The 24,184-nt window shown below is 42.7% G+C and overlaps 1 protein-coding gene across 13 annotated transcripts in view; it reads right to left on the bottom strand.

The window, feature by feature from the left end:
• The window catches only part of GPHN (gephyrin), a 798,948-nt gene extending 789,163 nt beyond the window's left edge, over window positions 1-9,785 (bottom strand). For 7 of the 13 annotated variants that reach the window (XM_033950736.1, XM_033950737.1, XM_033950748.1 and 4 more), the window contains exon 1: window positions 9,524-9,784. In XM_033950736.1, coding sequence (XP_033806627.1) covers window positions 9,524-9,587 — 64 coding nt within the window. In that variant the 5' untranslated portion in view covers window positions 9,588-9,784. Of the gene's footprint in view, window positions 1-9,523 lie in introns of all 13 variants that reach the window. The other 6 variants (XM_033950739.1, XM_033950738.1, XM_033950742.1 and 3 more) reach the window with 5 other exon arrangements.
• Between the last annotated feature and the right edge of the window lie 14,399 nt (window positions 9,786-24,184).

The following is a 24,184-nucleotide window of genomic DNA, read 5'->3' as shown; positions in this document are numbered from 1 at the left end:
ATGAAGTTAAGAGGTGATAGGCTCAGGAGTAATCAAAGGAAATACTTTTTTACAGAAAGGGTGTTAGATGCATGGAAGTGTCTCCAGGACGAGACAGTAGAAAAAGAGATTATGTCTGAATTCAAGAAACTATGGGATAGGCATGTGTGATCTCTTAGAGAGAGGAAGAGATAATGGTTACTGCGGATGGGCAGACTGGATGGGTCATTTGGCCTTTATCTGCCATCATGTTTCTATGTCTAAATTTGGGATCCACATGTAACTTTTTAAAAAAATTGGCTTAATCAGCATGGTAATTGATTGCACTAGTTTTCAGCCAAATAAAAAAAATTAAATTACCAATTAAAAGTTTGGCATCGCACTCTTAGGAAGCCTAGTCATGCCTAAGTCAAGGCATGGTTAGGGGCGGAAAATAGATGTGGTTGACTTATGCGACACTAGGCGTCCAAGTTAGGTGCCAGTAAATTAGGCCAAGTAAAACCTGGCCTAATATACTGGCGCCTACCTCCAGGACGCCTAGTGACACCTAAGCATGACTAGGTGCTGCTAGGCAGGATTCTATAAATGGCATCTAGTGGTTGACTAACAACTGTGCTTAGCGGCAACTACAATCCAGCCCAAAGAATATAACTAATTATTTTTAAGAACAAGGAGAAGTACAATTGTATTTACCATTCTAAAATTAACTGTCTTCAAATCTGTCATGGCATTAATTTAAATGTTCTAAAATGCTAAAGATGGAAAAATTATGTCCTTACCTGATAATTTTCTTTCCTTTAGTCACAGCAGATGAATCCAGAGACTAGTGGGATTAGGTCCATCAACCAGCAGGTGGAGATAGAGAGCACTGAGTTGTCCTCAGATATATTGGATGCACAGCCTCCTGGCCAACCAGTATAGGTCTTCTCAGAGCAGTCGAAATAAAGCACCCAAAAGATATTAAACATATAAAATTCCTTTCCCTCACATGTGCTACATGAACAATTGCAACTCCATCCGAAAGTCTGCCAAAACCGCGTCTAAGAGCGAGAAACACATAAACTGAAACAGGATGGGGCTCTGGATTCATCTGCTGTGACTAAAGGAAAGAAAATTATCAGGTAAAGAGATAATTTTTCCTTCCTTGTCATCAACAGCAGATGAATCCAGAGACTAGTGGGATGTAACAAAGCAGTCCTAATGTAAGGAGGGAAATAAATACCACTCTCCCAAGCCCAATGTATTGATGGCCACTCTATAAGTAGCCCCACATCCAGACCTCCAATGTGGACACTTAGAAAAAACAAGCTATTATGAAATTCTCCGCTTCCAAATCATGCCCTGCAGCCAATGTCCAAAGAGATACAAAATCACAGAGTGCACGTACCCCAAGTTTATACCGAGGTTAACCCTCAGAGCACATGTTGAGCAGAAGCAAACATCCCATGACAGCACTATGCTGTGGAACACATAGCTGCAGTGCTCCTCCATGAACAGTATGACTGTAGAGCACCAGACTTTCGGGATTCCAAGGCTCCATCCAAAATTCCTGTTGACTGAATCCACTTTATCTGTCAATGGTCTTTAGTCTATGGCAAAGCCATGACATTCAGAAATATAATAGCAACACCGCAAAATAGATCCCCTTCCCCTTGCAAGGTTCTAGGACATCAAGCCTATACACACAACAAGCAATGGTACACCATCTAAAGAAAATGCCATTCCATGTACGAGATCAACAGATCTCTCAAAAGAGGCGAACTGCTGAACAAATTCAAGTAGAACTCCTCACCTAAGAGGTCAAATGATCCACACCCGAATACTTAGAATGCTACCAGAAAGGTATGGCTGAACCTGAATCGCTGTACCTCCCCCTTCCCAGCATAGGTGCAAGGCAATATAGGAGATGCCCATGAGTATGTATGGAGAATGGCTGATATGTCACATCTGAAAGAACAGTAACAATGGAAGAAAACTGGTGGAACATAGAGGAACCACACCAGCTAAAATGAGAACACGCGATACTATTGGAGAATAATAAATCCAGTTTAAGTAGAGACGTACAGACTGGCTAGACCATATCCAAAGAGAGCACATAGAATGAAGCCCCCCCCCCTCGGCTATGCTGTGAAAATGGCCCCAAATCAAGGTACAACCTGCAGATGGAGAAACCCCCACCCCACAGAGAAATCCATCCCGTGAGCCTACCTAGCTGTACTGGGGAGGCTTGCAATCCCCGACCTCCCCATAGTATGGGCCATATAAAACCATGAAACAGTAACAAGTATGCTGGCACCAATAGTAACCAACCCCAAGTATCACAGAACATGAGGAGAGAAAAACTAGAAGGAAACTTACCCAGATACACGGACCGGAGATCCAGAAAAGGAAATACCTGCTAGGCTCATACACCTTGCAACCGCCCCCACCTAAGATGTTCAAAGCGATGGCGTTGGCAGTGACATTTTCTGGATAGCGAAAGAGAAAACAGCTATAACGCACCCAAGACGCCAGAGCCCCTGACCTTCCTCTCATCAAGAGTCATCAGGCAACTCATAGAGAGGTCTGCCTTGGCCACACCTAGGGGGGGAAGTCTAAGATGGAAAATGACGAAGAAAACTGACCTCAGGGAGAGAGAGACAGATTATCTGCCAAAGGGAATTGACCTAAGCTCCAGAGAAAATTAATAGAGAAAGCAGCCCCCCAAATTAATAGACATAGCCCCCCCAAAAAGCGCAGCCCAGAGATAAAGAAAGGAAGAGATAATGACAATTCTACCAATAAGATCGGATAAACTAAACGCCGGCCAACTGCTACCGAAAAAAATAGATAGCACAAACCTCGTCCGAATTTCTCCCTGTGGCCGGAAAGACCCACTCAGGCCAGGTTCATTTCCTTTGCAACAGCTCCACCGATGACAGTCCTCGAGATGGGGATGCTGGTGTCGTCTTCTTCTCCTGAATAATAGAGAGAATACAGTGATATCCCAACCATGACCCCAAGCTACCTGAGCGACCTCATCCAAAAAGAGCCATCAGGTAACTCACAGAGTGGTTGCCCCCGGCTAGGTTGGGTCAATAATATCCAGATGAACCTATATCCACAGCAATGTAGGAGCAATAAACCAGGGAATGGCCACCAGAGAACCTGGGAAAGCCAGGTAACCACCTGGAGAGGACTAGCATGGTAAGGAGCAGAGATCCACAAAACCCAGTCCTATCCGAAGCCCAAAGGAAAGAAGTGAAAGGTGTTACCTCGATCAGGACAAAACTGCAGGCAAAAACCTCAAGAAGTGAAACCGCCTGAGTAACTTGAATTATCATGCAGCTATCTAGGATCAGACGAAGACCCTGACCTGTGGCTGTGAGAGATAAGAGAAGTCTACTTAGAGGTCTCTATATAGTCCCCATGGCATCCATGGAACTGTCAGAGACCGGAGGCAACAAAGGTTGCAATGAAAGAGCAAGGCGATATAGCACCCCAAAGCCCACAGTGGCAGACTAAAAGGAGAAAGAGACAACTCCTGCCCCTCTATAGCCCACTAGGTGTCAGATCCTAATGAGGCTATCTTATAAGGATGGCATAGAAAATTACTAGCCTCCAGCTGTTTACATGAAAAATCATAGCGAACAGAGCAGACAGAAAATTTAACCTCCCAGAACCAGCGGTCTACATTGTAACTGAGAAAGGCAAACTAATGCAGGAGAGAAGAACTGCGAGCGCAGGAAAAATGAGTCTGGTTATCACCAAGCCACCATGGCTAAAGGGAAGCAGCAAAAGCTGGGACATAGATAAGGACAGAATCTAAGGGAAACCCCCCACAAAGGGAAAGGTTCCTGACAAACTCAACTGCACCTTCTGCTAGCCAGAAGCAAAGCAAGACACTGACTGTGCCAACTATGGAATAGAGAAGTAAGTGCAGAATCCTCCACATGGACTCTATGAGGCCCCGAGAACCCAAGTCTGCGATGAAACAGCATGGCAACAGAACCCTCCATTGCTGCTATATCTATAGACAGCAGAATTTCAGGAGAAATTAACAGCACCTTCCGGCTGCCTAAAGTAGCTAAAGTTAGAGTACACTTCTCCCTCTGTATTCGTGTTTTCAGCATTCGCGACTTCGATTATTCACGATTTTTAGCATGCTGGCTCCTCCGCCCAAATTACATCATCCATGGCTAATTTATAGAACTTAAAACTAATTACCCAGCAGTATATAAATATATAATGAAAAACAATCCTAAATACTGCAACTAACTAGCAGTGCACTTTAGTGTTAATAGCCCTGAAGATTGAACGGGCTATGGCCTCAGAATCGGAGCCTACGCCTTGCAATAGCAGTCACAGGCTAAAACTAGTCTGCGTAGTATACTCGCTCCTGCTCCAATCATCGGCCAGCACCAATGCAAAATTTTTTTAAAGATTTTTCAAAAGCATATAAATCTACCACCCCATATGTTTATATGAAGTAAGTGCAAGCCATAATGTAAAGAAACAAAGACCAAAAAAGCTTAGCTATAAAGCTAAGTTGCTTTTTTGGTCTTTGTTTCTTTACATTATGGCTTGCACTTACTTCATATAAACATATGGGGTGGTAGATTTATATGCTTTTGAAAAATCTTTATCCATTATTATTTTTCAATTGAACTATGATTGTGGTATATCTTAATTTTGGAATTTCAGTTTAGTATGTTGTTTGACCTCACTTTACTGTACAAGATGTATATGCTTGGTGATATTGTAAAATTCTATAAATAAATAATAAAAAAAAATAATAATAAAAAAAAAGAAAAGAAAAATATGTGCCAACTAGGATGAAAACTTGCATTGCAATCTTGTACTATTATGTATATTTAACCTGTAACCTGTTCTGTGCTCTTTGGAGACAATGGGATAGAAAACGAATTAAATAAATAAATAAAACCATTTACCCTCCATTAATCATTTGTCACTAAAATATTTCCAACCTTTACAATCAATAAAACTAATAAGATCAATCTATTTCGAACCCTCTCAAGGAGACACACGTAACCAGTGTGGGGTTTTGTTTTTTTTTTTAAATCTGTAATAAATATGCAAGAAATGTGTACACCAGAGAACTATGCAAATCTCTCTCATGTACATTTGTTAAGAATATCCTAAAAACATGACCAACTACATGTGCTTCCAGGAGAAAGTTGGGGAAAACAAAGATTTACATACGCTGGCTTTTATAAAGCCGCAGTAGAGGTTTCTACCCTGGGTTGGCAAGGTAAATGCTCCGATGCGCAGAAAATTCCTATGAGCGTCAGAGCATTTACCTCACCGGCCTGCAGTAGAAATCTCTACCGCAGCTTTGTAAAAGGAGCCCATAATCTTTTTTCTTGATAAACATAAAGGGGTCCTTTTACTAAGGCGCGCTAGCCATTTTAGTGCACGCTAAATGCTAACACGTCCATACACTAGCGCACACACTAATATTTAGGGCTCCTTTTACTAAGGTGCGCTAGCGGTTTTAGCACGCTAAATGCTAACACCTCCATAGAGCTTGCGTTAGTATTTTTCATTTAGCGCGTGGTTTGCGCACGCTAATCTTAAGCATGCGCTAAAAACACTAGCGCACCTTAGTAAAAGGACCCCAAAACTTTTACTATTATAGTATAGTATTACTTAAATTCCACTTGAGACATAATATATTCCCAAGCTGTACATCAAACTTGTCCTGGAAGATCCCTCAGCCAGCTGAATTTTCAGGATATTCACAATAAATATGTTCTAGATAAATCTGCATGCAAATTTCTTGAGTATCCTTAAAACCTGTCTTACTGAGGTCTACCATGGTAAGGTTAAGACCATGGATGCCCCCTTATGATATAATGTGTAATTCCATTCTAACACCTGCCCCATATTACATATACATGTGCAGTTTAGTGCAATATTAAGCAGAGAAAATACAGCCTTTATTAGAATATACTATCCACAAGTGAATTATCTTAAATGTATATCCTTATATACCATATCTCTATAGTAAAAGTTCCAATCACAAACACAAGTCTTATAGTATTCTCTTTAATTCCCTATTTAATAAAATTATTTCTTTCTGGATTGTTTTCATGTTAAACTTCAATGCATAAAACACTGTATTATCTTAATAAAGAGAATAAAAAGAGTAGATTGTAAGCTCTATTATATGTTAAATGTACAGCACTGCATATGCCTTTCAGCGTTATAGAAATGTTAAATAATAGTAGTAGTATATTAAAACCCCCCACAAAATCCTTAGTAGCACAAATATATGTCAACGGGTAAAAAAAATAGCTTTAAAAGTACATTATACAAAGATACTCTTCTTAAATCAGTGTACACAAACAATTCTTTCAAAATTTCTTTGGTACATTCAGACTATGGATGGCTATTTCAAGAGTTACCAGAAAGGTTTTAGCATGTCTGTTCACTGAAGTCTGTATTAACCAAATATAAAATGTATTTCAATATACAATGTTTCCCTTTTGATTTTATTGTACAACCACCTTGAAATGTATAATAAGGTGGTATAACAAATTTTTAATAAACTTGGAAGATTAACCAGACCAAACACTGGAAATAGACAAGGTGTAGCAAGCTGAAAGGTAGCAAAATTATAATCAGTTCCATATCAGATATGTGAAAAATAAAAAAAGTCTTTAGGTGCTTGCAAAAAGCAAGAGAAGACTGTTGCTTAATATCATTTGCAAGAGACCCACAGAAATGCCTCTCAATGCTGAATCAGCCAGCTGGCCTAAACTAAGACTGAGAGTTACGCATAACCAGTTATACCTCCAACAACCATAGCACTTAGGCAGTTGCTGACTTTGCCATTGGACATTTCATCCAGGCTTCCCTACTACGGTCTTGCCAGGAAATGAGTGGCGCTGAAAGCACACCTCAAAGAAGGCATCCGTTCAGCTATCATGCTGATAGATTCTCATCATCCAAGCAGGTCAACTAAGAAAGGAAAATCAAAGCTGGAGGACTATAAAAAGGGAAGAAACCACACAAAAAAAAAGAGATGAAAAAGAAGGACAGTTAAAATTCATTGACTGTTAGACTTCAAGTCAGCAGAACACTGGCACACTTTTCAACTATCAGCCCACTGTTCTATGTTTATGTTACATTTCCATCACAGCATTCTGAATGACACATTGGTTATAACACATCCTATATAAAATACTATATAAACTCATTTGCTTAATTTTTATCGGTGAAGAGGCATTTATTTTAGTATTCCTTAAGTACCAATACCAGCTAGATTTCTAACATTATCAACTTTCTTTATTCTTAAAGCTACTCTTTCACATTTTGATCTGCTTCTTAGAACACTTATTCACTACCTTAGATTGGAAGGTACCAAAAATATGAAAAGACATGTTTCCTGGAGTTTTCAAATAGACTTCCTAAAGTTATAGCTTTAGCTATCCTTATTATAATACTGACAGAGGTTTGTTTCTAATAGGATTAGCAGAGGGTGACCTCAGTTTGCTTTAAATTCATAATGAGGAAGACTGACCAGAGCAGGAGTTTTTAAGACTCAACTCAGAAGTGATATCAAATTAAGACAAATAAGCTTGCTCCCCTCATACACAAATATAATTATCTTAAAATGTTTACACTCAAACATGAAAGGCCTCAATCTGCCAAAGCTTTACCACCTCAGAAGTTAAATCTGCATTCCACATAGCTGATAATCTCAACTGAACACAAACTGATATAATCTGAACCTAAGAAACACAGTGGCATAAATGCCCTTCCTCCTCAACTATCTGCATATATTTCCATTAAGCCATTTTTGTAACTTTCCCATATAACTCTCTTGTCTACAGGCTCACAGCCTTTGCAGTTTTGACTTTCACCTCTTGCCAAACCTGATCTGTCAGTGAAAAAAGAAAAAAAAAAAATTAGCGCACAGCTTTCTGTGTATCACATGACACTCTACTACAGCTTTAGAAAAGGTTCTTGTTCCTGCAGGAAAAAAACATGATTCTGTTAGTAATCTTCTTAGACTTGCACAATATGTACCTTATTTCATGTTCGGAAAAGGGAATCTTCCTGACCAGGGCCCAAGCCGGAGGCTGTTTCAGCACCAATGGCTGAGAACAGCGCTCCATCAGACTTGGGGGTTCCCTAGAAAAACTGACATGTTGTCACCCGAGGATATTCCCAACATTTAATCTCTGTGACGAACAACCTTCAGCATTAACCAGTTTTTCACCCTCCCCCCCTAAAAAAAAGCAACACACACTCTAACCACGAGATCAATAAACACAGATCGAGGACAAAAAGACTACTAAACAAATTCCATTAGAATTTAATATGGGCGATTAGATATTCAACGATCAAAACCATGCAAAAACAGCTGACAATTTAAGTACTTTTTTTTTTTTTCCTGAGGAGGTTATTAATCAATCTGTAAACCAGAAAAAAAGCCTATGCCATAAACCCGCGTCTAAAGGAAATAAATTAACACATTTACTCAAAAAAGTCTTAAATCTAAGTCATTTCCTTTTTTCCCCACTGCACTTGCAACGTCATTCAGATCTCCGAAACTCCGCGACTTCACGTAGAAAAACATCAGGAATAAATCGTGGCAGATTCCAAAAGCAAAAGGGAAACCCCCACACTTAGCAGTGATTGGGGAGGGCATCACTTCGGTACCAATCCTCCTCAGCCATTGCTCAGAAATCTTGAAATGCCCCTCGGACACGCAACACACAACCACTATCTCCTAAAACTATCAAGGAGCGGACGCTTGGGGGGGGGGGGAAGATTGAAGATAAAGGAAATAAATGCCTGAATACAATCAACCTCTGCCTCCAAAGCCTAAAAGCAGCTAACAAGTAACTGACAGATAATATGGCACCATAAAACCATTCCATTTCCCGCAAGCCCTGGGCAACGCAGCTATTTCTTGATCACCGCATTCTTGCCAAATAATGGCAGCCTTATTTTTGTAAAGACACACACGGGAGAGAGAAAGGGAAAATGCTATACTGTATTGTCCTCACTGCAGAGCTAGCCCACGTCGTAAATGCAGCATTCAGCGTTTACGAACATGCTTTGCACAGGACTGCAATCCTTTCCCTTCTCTACGGCAGTTTATTTCTCCCTTAAGATCTTTACCTAACGTCCCCTGCATGAAGAAAAAAAAAAAAAATCCAGGAAGGCACAGCCATGAAATCAATAAGCAACATACGGTTAAATTAAAAATAATAATAAATAAAATAAGAGAGAATTAAGCATGCAACAAATTTAGCAACACTACAAGAGGGACCTTTTTCAGTGTTGTTTCCAAGGAGAGGAAAGAACGGGCTTTAGCTTGTTCCACCCTCGGAAGCGGTTGGTAGCGGCAGTCTGCGGCTGGGGCCTGAGCGAGACCCCCGCTGCCGCCGTTCCCCTCTCGTCTCCCCGCTGCCCGGGTAACAGGCGGCGCCAGGGTCCAGCCGACCCGCTGCAGCAAAGCCTGCGCCGGGAGCCGGCCACACGGCGCAGGGAGCCACGCGCGAAACACGGAGAGCGCTCTGGCCCTTACCTGTCAGGACTCCGACGCGAATTTGGTGGTCGTGATTTGTTAAAATCATCCCCTCGGTCGCCATGTTTTTCCCCGCGCGGTTGTCACAGCTCTAAGAGAGCGAGCGAGAGGCGAGGAGCCCGGAGCCAAGGAGACAGGCGATGCAGCCGCACGCCGAGTCGACGAGGGCAGCAGCGGGCTACCTAGCGGCGCAGGCGAGAGCAGCAGAGCTCAGACAGCGTCGAACGTCACGGCGGTATCTGAGAGGCCGAGCTGCTATCAGCCGGTCGCAGCTGCAGCCGAGGTGTAAAGGAAAGAAAGATATCACGGGAGGGGGGAAACTTTAGTCTTGTAGTACAGAGATGCGAGGAGAGGGGGGACCAATAAAACTTTTGACTTGACAGATGTCCCTTCTAAAATTAAGCAGGGTCATTTGAGGGTTGTTTTTTTTTTAATCTTTAGTTATACGCTAGGGCTAGACCTCCTCGGCCTCGTTTCTTTTTTTTTTCTGCTAAGTTATAATTCTGTACGCAGTTCAGCTGTTGTTTCCCCTATTATACCCCCTCTCATCTTTCTTCCGCAATCTACATAATTATTCATCAAAGACAGAAACATTATGAATCTTGCTCTTTTTCGCTACCCTTATCCATTTCTCTACTAACACCAGAATCCCGATACTTATTGGCTTACCTCCCCCCCTTCTCCCGCCCCCTCCGGCTGGTGCGTTGTATATCTTGGTAAAAACACTGCTGTAGCAAAGGATACCACCTTTCATATAGACTGCACTCCACCTTGCAGATGAAAAAAAGATGCCGAGTTTAAAACTGAAATGTCCTCTTGGTCTTCACTCACTCTTCCAATAATTTTCATCTTTTCTCATATCCGTTTAAGGTGTGGTATATGAAATCTGTCCATAATACAGATTTCCTAGATTCTGGCCATGACCCAACCAGAAGCCACTAGTCCAAAATGTGTAATGTGCATAAAATTTCCTTTTTTAATCCCTATGGTATGCAGTAAAAAACAGGCAATGTTCCAGTTTTGGGGGACCACAAAGCTCAGTTATTTTTGGAACTCTTGTGACCAAAATGTTTGACTTTCAGACTTTTTCCACAGTATATAATACCTGTTCCCAGTTTGATCCCACCTCTCCAGCACTTTCTGTCCACTTATGATCCCACTGATAGAGCTTTATAAGTGTAACACAAGGTCCTATACAGCACCCAATTGCTGTTTTCCAAAATCTGCACTGATGCATACATTTTCTAGACCCTCTCATATATCCCAATGCACTCGTCTCCTATGATCTTCCTTCAAAAAATCATTCTCCAGTCCAGCAGTATATGTTGCACCTTTGAATACAGGAGAAAGTATTGGACAGGGCTCAAATCCTAAAACCCAGTTCTGATGATTCTTGGAATTCTTTCACCCCAGTATCCCTTACAGATCTTTCTAAGGTACTTCATTCATTATGAGACTAATTTTCAGAAAACAAATGTCAAAAAGTGGCATAAAGGGGAAGATGGATGTTTTTCTTGCCAAACCCTTCCAATTTGCTATTTTCAAAACCAATTTTCTAGATGGATTTCTATGGTGGTTGTTTGCATGTGTCTAAATCTGAAGTGGGCATATTGGAGGTATGGTTTGGGCAGGATTAGGGAAGGCTTTTGATTTGGATGTTTTTCTACAGTTAATTGAACATGTTAGAAAACATCCAGGGCACAATTTGGATGTTTGGGGCTACATAAGCAGCAGAATGCTTTTTTCTTTGGGGGAGCCCAAAAGCTCTGCCCCAGACCCACCCAAACTCTGCCCCTGACTCCACCTCCATAATAATAATACTAATTGTAATGCAATTTCTTCTATCTATTTTTCATATATACACAATATAACCTAATTAATACATAATGGTAACCACAAAATTAAAAAAAACCAAAGCATACTGTATGCAGAGAAAATGTTAATTATCATTTATATTCAGGTTTTTTCAAAGCTGTCAAGGCAGATGACTTTAAAATATGCAATGTCACCTCAGTAACAACTATAGAAAAATAGACAAATTTAGTGCAAAATATAGACAGCAGATATAAATTCGCAAAATTGACACATTTTAATTACTAAATTGAAAATAAAATAATTTTTCCTACCTTTGTTGTCTGGTGATTTCATGAGTCTCTGGTTGCACTTTCTTCTGATTGTGTATCCAATATTTATTTCTTTCTCATCCAACATTTCTTTCACAATCCAGCCCTATCCCCTTTGGGTCCCGGTCTCTCTCTGTTCCCTCTGCTTACCCTCCCCAGATCCAGTGTTAGTTCTCCTTTGTATCTACCACCACCTTTGTTCCAGGTCTCCCTTTCTCTCCCTCCTCTATGATCTTCCATCTCTCTGTTCTTCCTCAGTCCAGCCTCTACCTCCTGTCTTTCCCCTTTGGTCCAGACCTTTCTCTCTCTGTGTCTTTCTTCTGCTTACAACCCCCCTCCTCTGTTATAATCTTCCATCTCTCTGTTCTTCCTCAGGGTCTCTCCCCGTCTGTCTGCACCTGTCATAGTCCAGCATCTGCCTCCTGTCTTTCCCCTTTGGTCTAGGCCTTTCTCTCTCTCGCTGTCTTTCTTCTGCTTACAACACCCCCCCCTCCCCCGGTCATTCTCTGCCTCTCTCTCCTTCCTCCCTCCCTCCTTCCTATGTCCCCCTCACTGCCTTCCAGTCTTTATACCACCCCCTCCCCTGAAGCCATCCTGCCTGCCTCCCTCCCACGCCGAAGTCTGGCATACCCACCGCCGATTCTTCCTTCCCCCCGGTCCACCACCGAAGCCAGTTTGCCTCCCTCCCTGTCGCGTTGACGCTTGGCCTACACGCCGTCGATTCTTCCTTCCCCCGGTCCAACGCCGAAGCCAGTCTGCCTCCCTCCCTTCCTGCCATGCCGAAGCCTGGCCTACCCGCTGCCAATTCTTCCTCCCGTCCCCCCCATGGACTGCCGCCACTCGCCACCCGCTGCTGTAGCAAATCCAAGAAGGGAAGAGCCAGGCGCATGCAGCAGCGCTGGCCCACAAGCCTTTACCTGATGTCAATTCTGATGTTGGAGAGAAGGTCTGGGCCAGCTGGCCTGGACCTTCTCTCTGTCAGAATTGACATCGGGGGGAGTCTTGTGTGGCAGTAGCGTGCATTGGCTGCACATTCCTGGCCCTTCCTGCTGTTACAGCGGCGAGCAGCAGAAGTGGGTAGGAAGCAGCAGTGGCAGCGGGTGGCGGTCAGCCTGTTTACCCCCTGACCTACAGGATGGGCAATTTTTGTGGAGGCCTTGGCCCCTGTGCCCGCCCCCCCATTCCGACACCTATGTGGGGCTAGACCTGTTTTAAAAACAAATAAGTGCCAGAAAGTTAGCCAAACTGACCAGATGACCACTGGAGGGATGAAGACATGACTCCACACTCCCCCACTGGTCATGACCCCCTCCCACACACCCCAAAGGTCCTTGGAGTTATATTCAACTCCACCCTATCTTATGAATTTCAAGTATCCAACTTAAGGCAGAAAATCTTCTACAATATGAGAAGACTAAGACTAACCCGACCCCTTTTTTTTTTTTTTTTTTCAAGAGTGTCACTTTGCTGTATTGATGCAAATGCTTATACTGTACTGTCACAGCTGGATTACTGCAGCTCTCTCTATGTGGGTCTAAACTCCACACTCCTGAACAAACTACAGATGATACAAAACACAACGACCAGACTAGTATTCAAACTCAAAAAATTTGACTCTGTCTCACCTTACTATAAGAACTTACACTGGCTACCTCTCAAAACAAGTATAATCTTCAAACTATCATGTATAATGTTTTAAATTCTATATGCAAAAACAGTAGAGCTGCTCATAAACTTATTCGTCAATTCCTGGCCAACATCAGCCAGAAACTGAAATTGCTTCAATTATCCATTCCATCTTCCAAAGGAGTCAAATATAAATGCATTTGACTCACTTTTCACTTATCTTGGCACCAAAACCTGGAACAACTTCCTGACTGACAGGATGGAAACATTCAGATTCTGGAAAAAAAACAACTCTCTTCTTTGAGAGCATACACACTAGAGACAACTAACCCAATATACCCCGTATCACTAAATCTCACACTTAACTCAACTGAACAGTGGAACCTTAATCCTCCCTTCCCCATTACTTCATTCATAACTCGGTTTTCTTTGAACTGCTACAATATAATGTAGCTTATACATTCTATAATTCCTTATATTGTAAGTCACCTTGAACCTACAGAAATATTGGATTAGATTAGACAAATGAAACAGTACATACCTGCCTGTATGAGGGTGTGCTGAAAAGTTCTCAGCCCAAACAACTTCCTAAATTCTGAACATTATTTTGACACTGTAGCTGAAAAGAGTGTTATTTTATTTTGCAAAGTGACAATTTGCAGAATCTTAACCTTATGTTTTGACATTATTTCAGATCATTGATTGAACCATGTTAACGAAAAATGTGGAATTTTCAAGTGTGGAATTCCAAGCCTCATGAAGTTCCTATTCCTGCAGAAGAATCTCCAAAGGAAATCCATGAATGTATGATGCAAGCACTGAGTGACAAATGCCCATCATTCTCTACAGTGAAGAACTGGTGTGCAAACTTTCAGCGTGGAGATTTGAAGACCAAAGATGCAGCAAGTTCTGGAAGGCCTCAAACAGTGTAAACTCCTGAAATTGTTTTCAATGTATATGACCTAATTTTGGCAGATTGACAAATATCAGCTAAAACAATTGCTGAAACACTACAGATATCCAGGGAACATGTTGGGTGCATAATCCACAAGCAGCTGGGTATACAGAAGTTGTCAGCAAAGTGGGAGAAATTACTTTGAGTGGACACTTCCAAGTTGATTTTGCAGCATTTTCAGTGAGCTGAAGCCAACTTTTTGGAACGACTAGTTACTGTTGATGAAATATTGTTACACCACTATGATCCTGAGATAAAACAACATTCTATGCAATGGCGGCACTCAGGTTCTCCACAGCCAAGGAAATTCAAGTCCCAAAAGTCAGCAGGAAAGGTCAAGGCCACTGTGTTATGGGATCAGTAAGGTGTTGTAATGACTGACTTATCTTCCAAGGGGCCAAATACTTAATGCAGAATACTACTGTAACTTGCTATGCTGATTAAAGGAGACATTGAAAGAAAAAAGAAGAGGGAAGCTGTGGAAAAGAGTTCTCTTTTTGCAAGACAATGTACCTGCTCACAAGGCTGGCAAAATGATGGCTGTTTTGATGCAGTTGGAGTTTCAGTGCATAGACCATCCACTCTACTCACCAGATCTTGCTTCATCTAACTATTTTCTGTTTCCAAACCTTAAAAAGAGTTTGAAAGGGTAACAATTTCTGAGTGATTCAGAGGTGATTGCAGTAGCAGAGCAATATTTCAGTGACCAGACACAATGTGCCAAGTGTGTTGATCTTAGAGATCAATATGTGAAATAGTAACTTGTAAGTTTCATAGTTTCACATCATTCCCTTCTCAGTTGGTCTGAGAACTTTTCAGCACCCCCTCATATGATAGCTTCAGATGTTAGGGCCAGTCCTAGTAGAGCAGTAAGCAGGTTCCTAGAGTAGTCTAGTGGGTGGTACAGTGGACTATAGAGATGGGGAGCCAGGCCCATATGCCACTCTAACTACTACACTTATGGTGGATTATGTGTGCCTTTCAAAACCAATCCAAATCCCATTTTATCTACATATAGGTGACACCTGCAGGCATAAAGTCTATTGGGGTGGTGTACAGTAGGGTTCAGTAGGTTTCAGGTGTGTTTCGGAAGGCTCACTATACACTATAAGGGGGTTATGGTAAGGTGTGAACCTAGTATCGTACAATGCAAAGAAAAAACACAATCCCACGGGCAGACTATAAGAACAAATAAAGGAAGTGGGGAAGGGACACAGGTCAAACCACTGTGTAGATAAAATACGTTTATTTTAAATGTTAGATTGCAGTTAAAAAAATACACAAGTATACAAATAAATAGAGCAAAACGTGGCAGATGTGTACCTAGACCTTTTATGTGAAGTTCACTGCACTGCCCCCTAGGGTGCTCCAGTGCTCTGATGGGATGTCTGTGTAACCAGACTACTAAAAATGCTGACCCTCCTACATCTCAGTGGCTTGTTTTGTGCATTTTTCTTTTGATTGTGTTGGAGTGGGGATGGGGGTTAATGGTTCACAAAGAAGCACTGAGGACAAGCACATCTAAGAAATGGCCATTTTCAAAACAAAAGATGTTTTTTCTAATTTGAAAATGGGGATGTTCTCTACTGGATTTTTGTGCGTGTTCCACAAAAAGTCCAAACTCGGATTTGGATGTCATATCGAAAATGCCCCTCTATACTACATGCACCCAATTCCTTCTTTCTGGATAAAACTTTCTTTTCAGGGTCTTCTTTCATTGACTCTGGTCACTTCTTCTGCCCTCACTACTCTCCACCCCACACATTCATTTTCCATCTCTCCCACAGCCTTCTTAGCTTTTCCCTCCCTATTCCTACCCTTCCCTACCCCACAAACACTCTTCCTTTTGCTCTTGGACCCTTCTATCTCCTTCCCTTCATATTGATAAATCTGCACCTTTGCTTGACCAGATTCTCACAACAATCCTAAACTAACACGCTTCTCTTTACCCTGCTTGCCCCCACTTCTTCCCTTGATTCACTCCAGCACTCAGGCTATTTTGCTGTCTCTGCCAAACACAAATGGCTTAAGCCTGGTTTAGCCCTCACTCAAAACTTTTCCCTTCCCTCCAGCTTTCACCCTATCTCAAACCTCCCATTTCTCTCTAAGATACTTAAGAAACAAGTCCATATTCAATTGGTGCAATATGATGAACAAAGAACATTCTCTATTTCTATCAGCCAGTTTTTGCCAAAACCATAGTATGGAAATGCTCCTATTGACCCTTATGTTTCAATTTGTACTGCTCAAGATCACCACTGTTCATTGTCTCCCCTGAACTCTCCTCAGCCTTCAACCTTATGGATGATACATTACTTCTGCAATGTCTCCACTCCATCAGTATCTCTGGCACTAGCTTCTCTTGATTTTCCAGTTATAGTAACATAGTAACATAGTAGATGACGGCAGATAAAGACCCGAATGGTCCATCCAGTCTGCCCAACCTGATTCAATTTAAATTATTATTATTTTTTTTTTTTTTTTCTTAGCTATTTCTGGGCGAGAATCCAAAGCTTTACCCGGTACTGTGCTTGGGTTCCAACTGCCGAAATCTCTGTTAAGACTTACTCCAGCCCATCTACACCCTCCCAGCCATTGAAGTCCTCCCCTGCCCATCCTCCTTCAAACGGCCATGCACAGACACAGACCGTACAAGTCTGCCCAGTAACTGGCCTAGTTCAATCTTTAATATTATTTTCTGATTCTAAATCTTCTGTGTTCATCCCACGCTTCTTTGAACTCAGTCACAGTTTTACTCTCCACCACCTCTCTCGGGAGCGCATTCCAGGCATCCACCACCCTCTCCGTAAAGTAGAATTTCCTAACATTGCCCCTGAATCTACCACCCCTCAACCTCAAATTATGTCCTCTGGTTTTACCATTTTCCTTTCTCTGGAAAAGATTTTGTTCTATGTTAATACCCTTTAAGTATTTGAACGTCTGAATCATATCTCCCCTGTCTCTCCTTTCCTCTAGGGTAAACATATTCAGGGCTTCCAGTCTCTCCTCATACGTCTTCTGGCGCAAGCCTCCTATCATTTTCGTCGCCCTCCTCTGGACCGCCTCAAGTCTTCTTACGTCTTTCGCCAGATACGGTCTCCAAAACTGAACACAATACTCCAAGTGGGGCCTCACCAATGACCTGTACAGGGGCATCAACACCTTCTTCCTTCTACTGACTACGCCTCTCTTTATACAGCCCAGAATCCTTCTGGCAGCAGCCACTGCCTTGTCACACTGTTTTTTCGCCTTTAGATCTTCGGACACTATCACCCCAAGGTCCCTCTCCCCGTCCGTGCATATCAGCTTCTCTCCTCCCAGCATATACGGTTCCTTCCTATTATTAATCCCCAAATGCATTACTCTGCATTTCTTTGCATTGAATTTTAGTTGCCAGGCATTAGACCATTCCTCTAACTTTTGCAGATCCTTTTTCATATTTTCCACTCCCTCTTCGGTGTCTACTCTGTTACAAATCTTGGTATCATCTGCAAAAAGGCACACTTTTCCTTCTAACCCTTCAGCAATGTCACTTACATACATATTGAACAGGATTGGCCCCAGCACCGAACCCTGAGGGACTCCACTAGTCACCTTTCCTTCCTTCGAGCGACTTCCATTAACCTTTCTGGTTATTCGTTTCAGTTTATATTTAGCCGCTCTATGACTGCCTCCCTACCCCTTCACTCTAGTATAACTCAAGGTTTCATTATTGTTCCTACCATCTTCAATATTTTTGTTGCTCCTCTCCTTATTATTATGCACTAGTTTTTTAGCCCATTACATTAACGGGTGCTAGAATAGATGTGTAGACTTAGGCATTTCTTTCTTTGTTTTTCTTTCTGTCTCTCTCCCTGCCCCCTTTCTTTCTTTCTGTCTATCTTTCTTTCTGTCTCTTTCCCTGGCCCCCTGTCTGTCTTTCTTTCTGTCGCTCTCCCTTCCCCCTATCTGTCTTTCTTTCTTTCTGTCCTCTCATTCTTTCAGCTGTAAGGAATATTTCTCCCATCCTCTCCTCTTCTGAAAGGAAGACTCGCCTCCCCCTCCTTTCTGTCCTGTTACAAATCTGAACTATCAGTACTTAAGAACTTCAGAGCCCCTCAGCCTCTCTCTTCAGGGTTGATTTACTTCACAATCTCCCTGAGGACATTTGGAGCACATTCCAGTCATGTTTGTCAGTCCCTCCTCCACAAAGTTTCTTCTCTTAACCAGAAATCTGCAGCACTGTGAAACTTCATCCCTCTCTTCAGCACATCAATAGAGGAACCTCCGCTTTACATGCCGAGGGCTAACGGCCTTGCCTCCCACCCCCGGACAGCCACAGCGCCCGCCCACTTAACAGTGTCGCGCTCCCAGCCAGGAGCCCCAGCCAATCGTCGGCCGTCTTGGTCTGGGCCGCTCCGCGGCGTTTCAGGTAAGCTGATCAGGGACAGTGTTCAGCGGCTCGGAGCCCTCCTCCCAGCAGCCGCCGCCAGCGCCACGAGAGGAGCAGAGCAGGGCCTGGGCGGATGAGAGTAGCTGCTGCAGCGTCTAAAGAAACTTTGGCTGGTAGGGCCATATTGTGTGAGGTGGAGAGCAGGGAGGCTTGTCTGGCGCACATCCGCACTCGTGCCGCCACATCCCGACAGATCAGAGATCAGGGAACACGCGTCATGAGTACACATGCGCGCTTAGCGTTTTATTATTATACATTATCATATATATCATTCTGTTACATGGATTACATTCAAATCTTCTGCATGTTATTGACCCTTCTTCTATCACCCATTTCAGTGACTGCCATATTCATGTCTCAACTTGGTTGAAGTCCAACTGTCTTTTCTTGAACTTCACTAAATATGAATCTATTCTATTTTCTCTGCCTCATGATTCTGCTCTCTCCTTTCTCTCTATAGAAGGTCATTCTATCCCCTACAAGGAATTCTTCAAAATTCTAGATGTTCTCTTTGACTCAAAGTTTACTTTCAAGTCCCAAATAGATTCTGTTATCCATTCATCATTTTTTTCAGTTCATCATATTTGCATGGTCTGTCCTTTCCTTCCTGCTAAGTTTCCCCACTCACTCATCCTGGCCCTCGTTATATCTCACCTAGACTTTTGTAATTCTCTTTACACTGGTATTCTTATTTAGTTCCATCAACTGCTTGCAAATGCACATCGGTTTAATCATGTCAACCCTCTCTTCTGATCAGAGCACTAACTTCCTGTCATTGCGTGAGTCAATTCTTTTCTAGTTTATAAACTTCACCAACCTGCAGTCCCTTCTAATCTCCACAACCTCCTTATCCGTTATACTCCCCTTCAATTTCCTCTCTACACCTAAACATCTCATAAAACTCTTCTTTTAGATTATAGAATGACCTTTTCCTTTGTATTAGAAATCAGAGCACAGTTGTGGCCTTTAAAAAACTTTTTAAGGCCCACCTTTTCTCTGAATCCTTCCCCTTCCATGACTAGGTTGACCACCTTTATCCCTTTACTGTTTTAATTCTTCTTTCTCCTCTTACACTGTCCTGATTTTAGCTTTGTGAATCACCTAGATTCCTTTGTGCAGGTCTTGAGTGGTATATCAAGTGGAATAAATAAATATATCCTTCATCATGGAATAGAGCTGCTATGCATCAAGTTTTGAAGAAGCTAGCTTAGACCTCACTTCTGTATCAAGTTATCATCCCATCTTCAACCTTTGCTTTCTTTTCAAACTAATGAGTGTTTTCTCAGCAACTATCTCAATTTATTTGTGATATACACATATTACACCCTCAGCAGTTTGGGTTCTGATATAGACACAGCACCAAAACTGTCATTACAGCCTTGCTCAGCAAGGTCCATTTGGCCCACAATAGATTTAAGTGTTGATAGATTTAAATGCCATCTTTGACTTGATGGACCATCGATTTTTGCTTGAGCATTTGTGTGACATGTCTTGACAGGTTTAGTTTATCAGTGATATTCTTTATATTTGCATGACAGATCTTTTACTGTAGTCTTACCTTCTTCCATTTCAGCCTGTCCCTCAGGGATCTGTTTTGGCCACCATGTTATTCAATGTATTTTTCAGTCCCCTAGCAAATCATGTGCAGGACTCTGGCCTTTTGGCTTTTTATTATGTGGATAACATCCTGCTTATTTATTATATAGATTGCTTGCATCCTGACCTCACATTGTTACAATTCACCTTGGACAAGATTTCTGCTTGGTAGTTTAAAATGTATTGATACTTAATCATGCGAAGACTGTAGTCACATGTATCACTGGTTCTTTTGCTGTTCCAGCCTTGGTCCCTGCTATCCATGGTACTCCTATCACCTTTATTTCTCAGTTTAAATATCTAGGGGTTATTGTGGATCATGGATTATCATTTCGGTCCCAGTCCTGTTGTGGTTAAGGTGTGTTTTTACACACTTTAGCAATTTAGGGTAATTTATCTGTTATTGGACAAGGCTTCTCAAACCATATTATTAGTTGCTTTGGTAATCTTGTGACTCAATTACTTTAATGTGGTTTTCTGCTGCCAATTAAGTCATGGTTCGTCATTTGCAAACAATCCAAAACACTGCCATCTGGTTTTTATGCAATGTAGCCATGTACCCCTTCTTCTCCGACTCCACCATTCGCTTTTGATACAGTTTAGGATACAATTCAAAGTACTTTGCTTCATAAAGATCTATTTATGGGCACACCTTCATATTTGTCTTCTGTAGTAATCCCATATACCCCATTATGTGCCCTCTGTACTGTTAGCAAGTGTCAGTTACAAATTCTATCCATTTAAGTTGCTGACCTTCACCGTCTGTTCATGCATCTGCCTTTTACTGTATAAGAACATAAGAATTGCCGCTGCTGGGTAAGTCCATCGTGCCCAGCATTCTGCTCACGCAGCGGCCCTTAGGTCAAAGACCAGTGTCCTAACTGAGACTAGCCTTACCTGCATACGTTCTGGTTCAGCAGGAACTTGTCTAACTTTGTCTTGAATCCCTGGAGGGAGTTTTCCCCTATAACAGCCTCCGGCAGAGTGTTCCAGTTTTCTACCACTCTCTGGGTGAAAAAGAATTTCCTTACGTTTGTACGGAATCTATCCCCTTTAAACAGTAGAGAATGCCCTCTCGTTCTCTCTACCTTGGAGAGGATGAACAACCTGTCTTTATCTACTAAGTCTATTCCCTTCATTATCTTGAATGTTTCGATCAGGGACGGATTTAGATGAAAAGAGGCCCTAGGCCAGGGGTGCCCCCACTTTTTGGGCTTGTGAGCTACTTTTAAAATGACCAAGTCAAAATGATCTACCAACAATGAAATTTTTTTAAAAAACCACAAAGCACACTGTACGCTGAGAAAATGTTAATTATCATTCCTATTCCAGGGTTTTTTACAAAGAGGTCAAGGCAGATGACTCTATGCACTGTCACCTCAGTAACAACCATACAAAAATAGACAAATATACCCCCCCACCCTTTTTACTAAACCACAATAGCAGTTTTTAGCGCAGGGAGCTGCACTGAATGCCCAGCACTGCTCTCAACACTCATAGGCTCCCTGCACTAAAAACCACTATTGTGGTTTAGTAATAGGGGGCCATAGTACAAAATATAGACAGCAGATATAAATTCAGACACATTTTGATCACTAAATTTAAAATAAAATAATTTTTCCTACCTTGTTGTCTGGTGTTCATGAGTCTCTGGTTGCACTTTCTTCTTCTGACTGTGCATCCAGTCTTTCTTCCCTTCTTTCAGCCTTTATGCTTCCTCTCCTCCAGACCTCATTCCCTCCCCCAACTTTTTCTTCCTCTCTCCCTTCCCTTTCTCCCTGCCTCCCTTTCTTTTTTTCTCTCTTCATGCCCCCTTTCTTTTTTCTGTTTCCCTTCTTTCCTTCTGTCTCCCTGCCCTCCCCCAAACCACTGCCGCTAGGCAGGGACAGGGCACAGGGCAGGCAGGCAGGCCTAGTGACAGGCAGGCCCCATACCCCTCTTGTACGCTAAATCATCCCCCATGCCCCCAGTACCTTAAATCATCTCCCTACATACCCCCAGTACCTTTTTTAATCATACCCCCTGTACTTTTTAAAATCCCTCCTTCCCTCCCTAGACGGCTAACCTGGTATTTTAAACATCTCCCCACCCTCAGTACCTTTTAAAATCCCTCCCTCCCTAGATGGCTATCCTAATATTTTAAACATCCCCTCACCCCCCGGTATCTTGATGCAATCCTGGCAGTCCAGCGCTGCATCGGCAGCCTTCCCTGCTGGACAGCCACCCAAGTCCCCATCTGCCGCGGCGGTAATAGGCAGGTGTGAGCCCCGAGCGCGCCTGTCTGGTCTTGTGCTGCCCGAATGGTGTCAGCTCGGCTGGCTCCCCCTTCTGCACCGGAAGTGAAATCCAGACGCGAGTCCGGAGCGCATCTGCCTGGTCCCGCACCGCTGCTCGAATGGTGCAGTCAACTCCTGCGATTCTCACGAGAACCAACAGCACCATTTGGGCGGCGGCACAGGACCAGGCAGGTGCGAGCCCCGAGCGTGGACTGGGGGAAAGGAAGGGCAGGAGGACCCGGACATGACCGGCTGTGCACCCGGGGCGGACCGCCCCCCCATTGGTATGCCACCGACGTTCACCCCGCCCTGCCAGCACTCTGATTGGCTGGCGTTCTTCAAGAGGCGGGCCAGTCAGGAGGGGAAAAAAAGAGAAGAGGAAAAGGGAACCCGTTCTGCAATCGACTGGGGTCGCCTGAGCGAGCGACCTGTCGATCGCGATCGACGTATTGGGCACCCCTGCCCTAGGCTATTCCACTTATGAGGCCCTTTCACCTCCCATTTTTAAGTTTGTCAATTACATGAGAGATAATAAAATACATCATTACTGTGATATATATCAATATGTTAAACAAAACATGTTGTTATTGGTACTAACCTTTATAAAAAATGTGACACGGATCTTGAGGCCCTAGGCTGAAGCCTAGTTAGTCTATAGGAAAATCCGGCCCTGGTTTCGATCATGTCCCCTCTCAGTCTCCTCTTTTCAAGGGAGAAGAGGTCCAGTTTCTCTAATCTCTCATTATATGGCAACTCCTCCAGCCCCTTAACCATTTTAATCGCTCTTCTCTGGACCTTTTCAAGTAGTACTGTGTCCTTTCAGAGTATTCTTAAGGGAAAGAGTGTTGGTGATAGCCAAATCTTTAGTAAAGCTAGAAGAGGTATCAGAGTAGAGGAAGTGAATTTATGTTCCTTCCGGGAAAGCACTTTTACCCAGCTCTAGCAGGTAAAGGTGCTTTAGCTCAGGGATGTGCTTAAGGAGTGGTTTCAGCAGGATTAAAGATAATTGGTTAGTATTTAGATTTGTTTTATTGGTCTTCTCATAGAATGACATCTAAAACAGCATTTAAGCAGATGGCAGAGCAGTTTAGGCATAGAAAGAAGCAACGGAGCACTATTTTCTCCTGGCCCAGCAGTGGAAGCAACAGCAGCCATTGATTCAACTGATCAAGGTCCAGTCAAAAGAGCTGCATCAACTGGCCGATGGCATATAGAAAGCTGTTGGGCAACTACACACTGAAGTAGGACTGGGAAATGGAGGAGCCGGACAAGCTGGAGGGGTCTGGACAAAAGGATTGGCCTTAACAAAGCTAGGACCAAATGATGACCCAGAAGCTTACCTGGCCACTTTTGAGAGAGTGGTAACTGTGGCTCATTAACCCAATGACCAATGGGCTATTCCATTAGCTCCATATTTGACAGGTGAAGCCCAAGCAGTTTCTCCCTGGTGAAAGGCCTAATCTATCACAAGAAATTTAGAAACAGGAGATTCAAAAGTGGAGAACAGCCAAGAGCAGTAGCTCAAACTTTGATGGATTGGGCCACACAGTGGCTAAGATTCCAGTAACAAACTGACCTGGAGGTGGTCAACTAAGTGATATTGGAGTAGTTCTTAAATGCACTGCCACCTCCTGTACAAATGTGGGTCTCCAG

Source organism: Geotrypetes seraphini, chromosome 7 (genome assembly GCF_902459505.1).
Source record: "Geotrypetes seraphini chromosome 7, aGeoSer1.1, whole genome shotgun sequence".
NCBI lineage: Eukaryota > Metazoa > Chordata > Amphibia > Gymnophiona > Dermophiidae > Geotrypetes > Geotrypetes seraphini.
The sequence above is the reverse complement of the archived record's forward strand: the minus strand, read 5'-3'. Positions and strand labels throughout refer to the sequence as shown.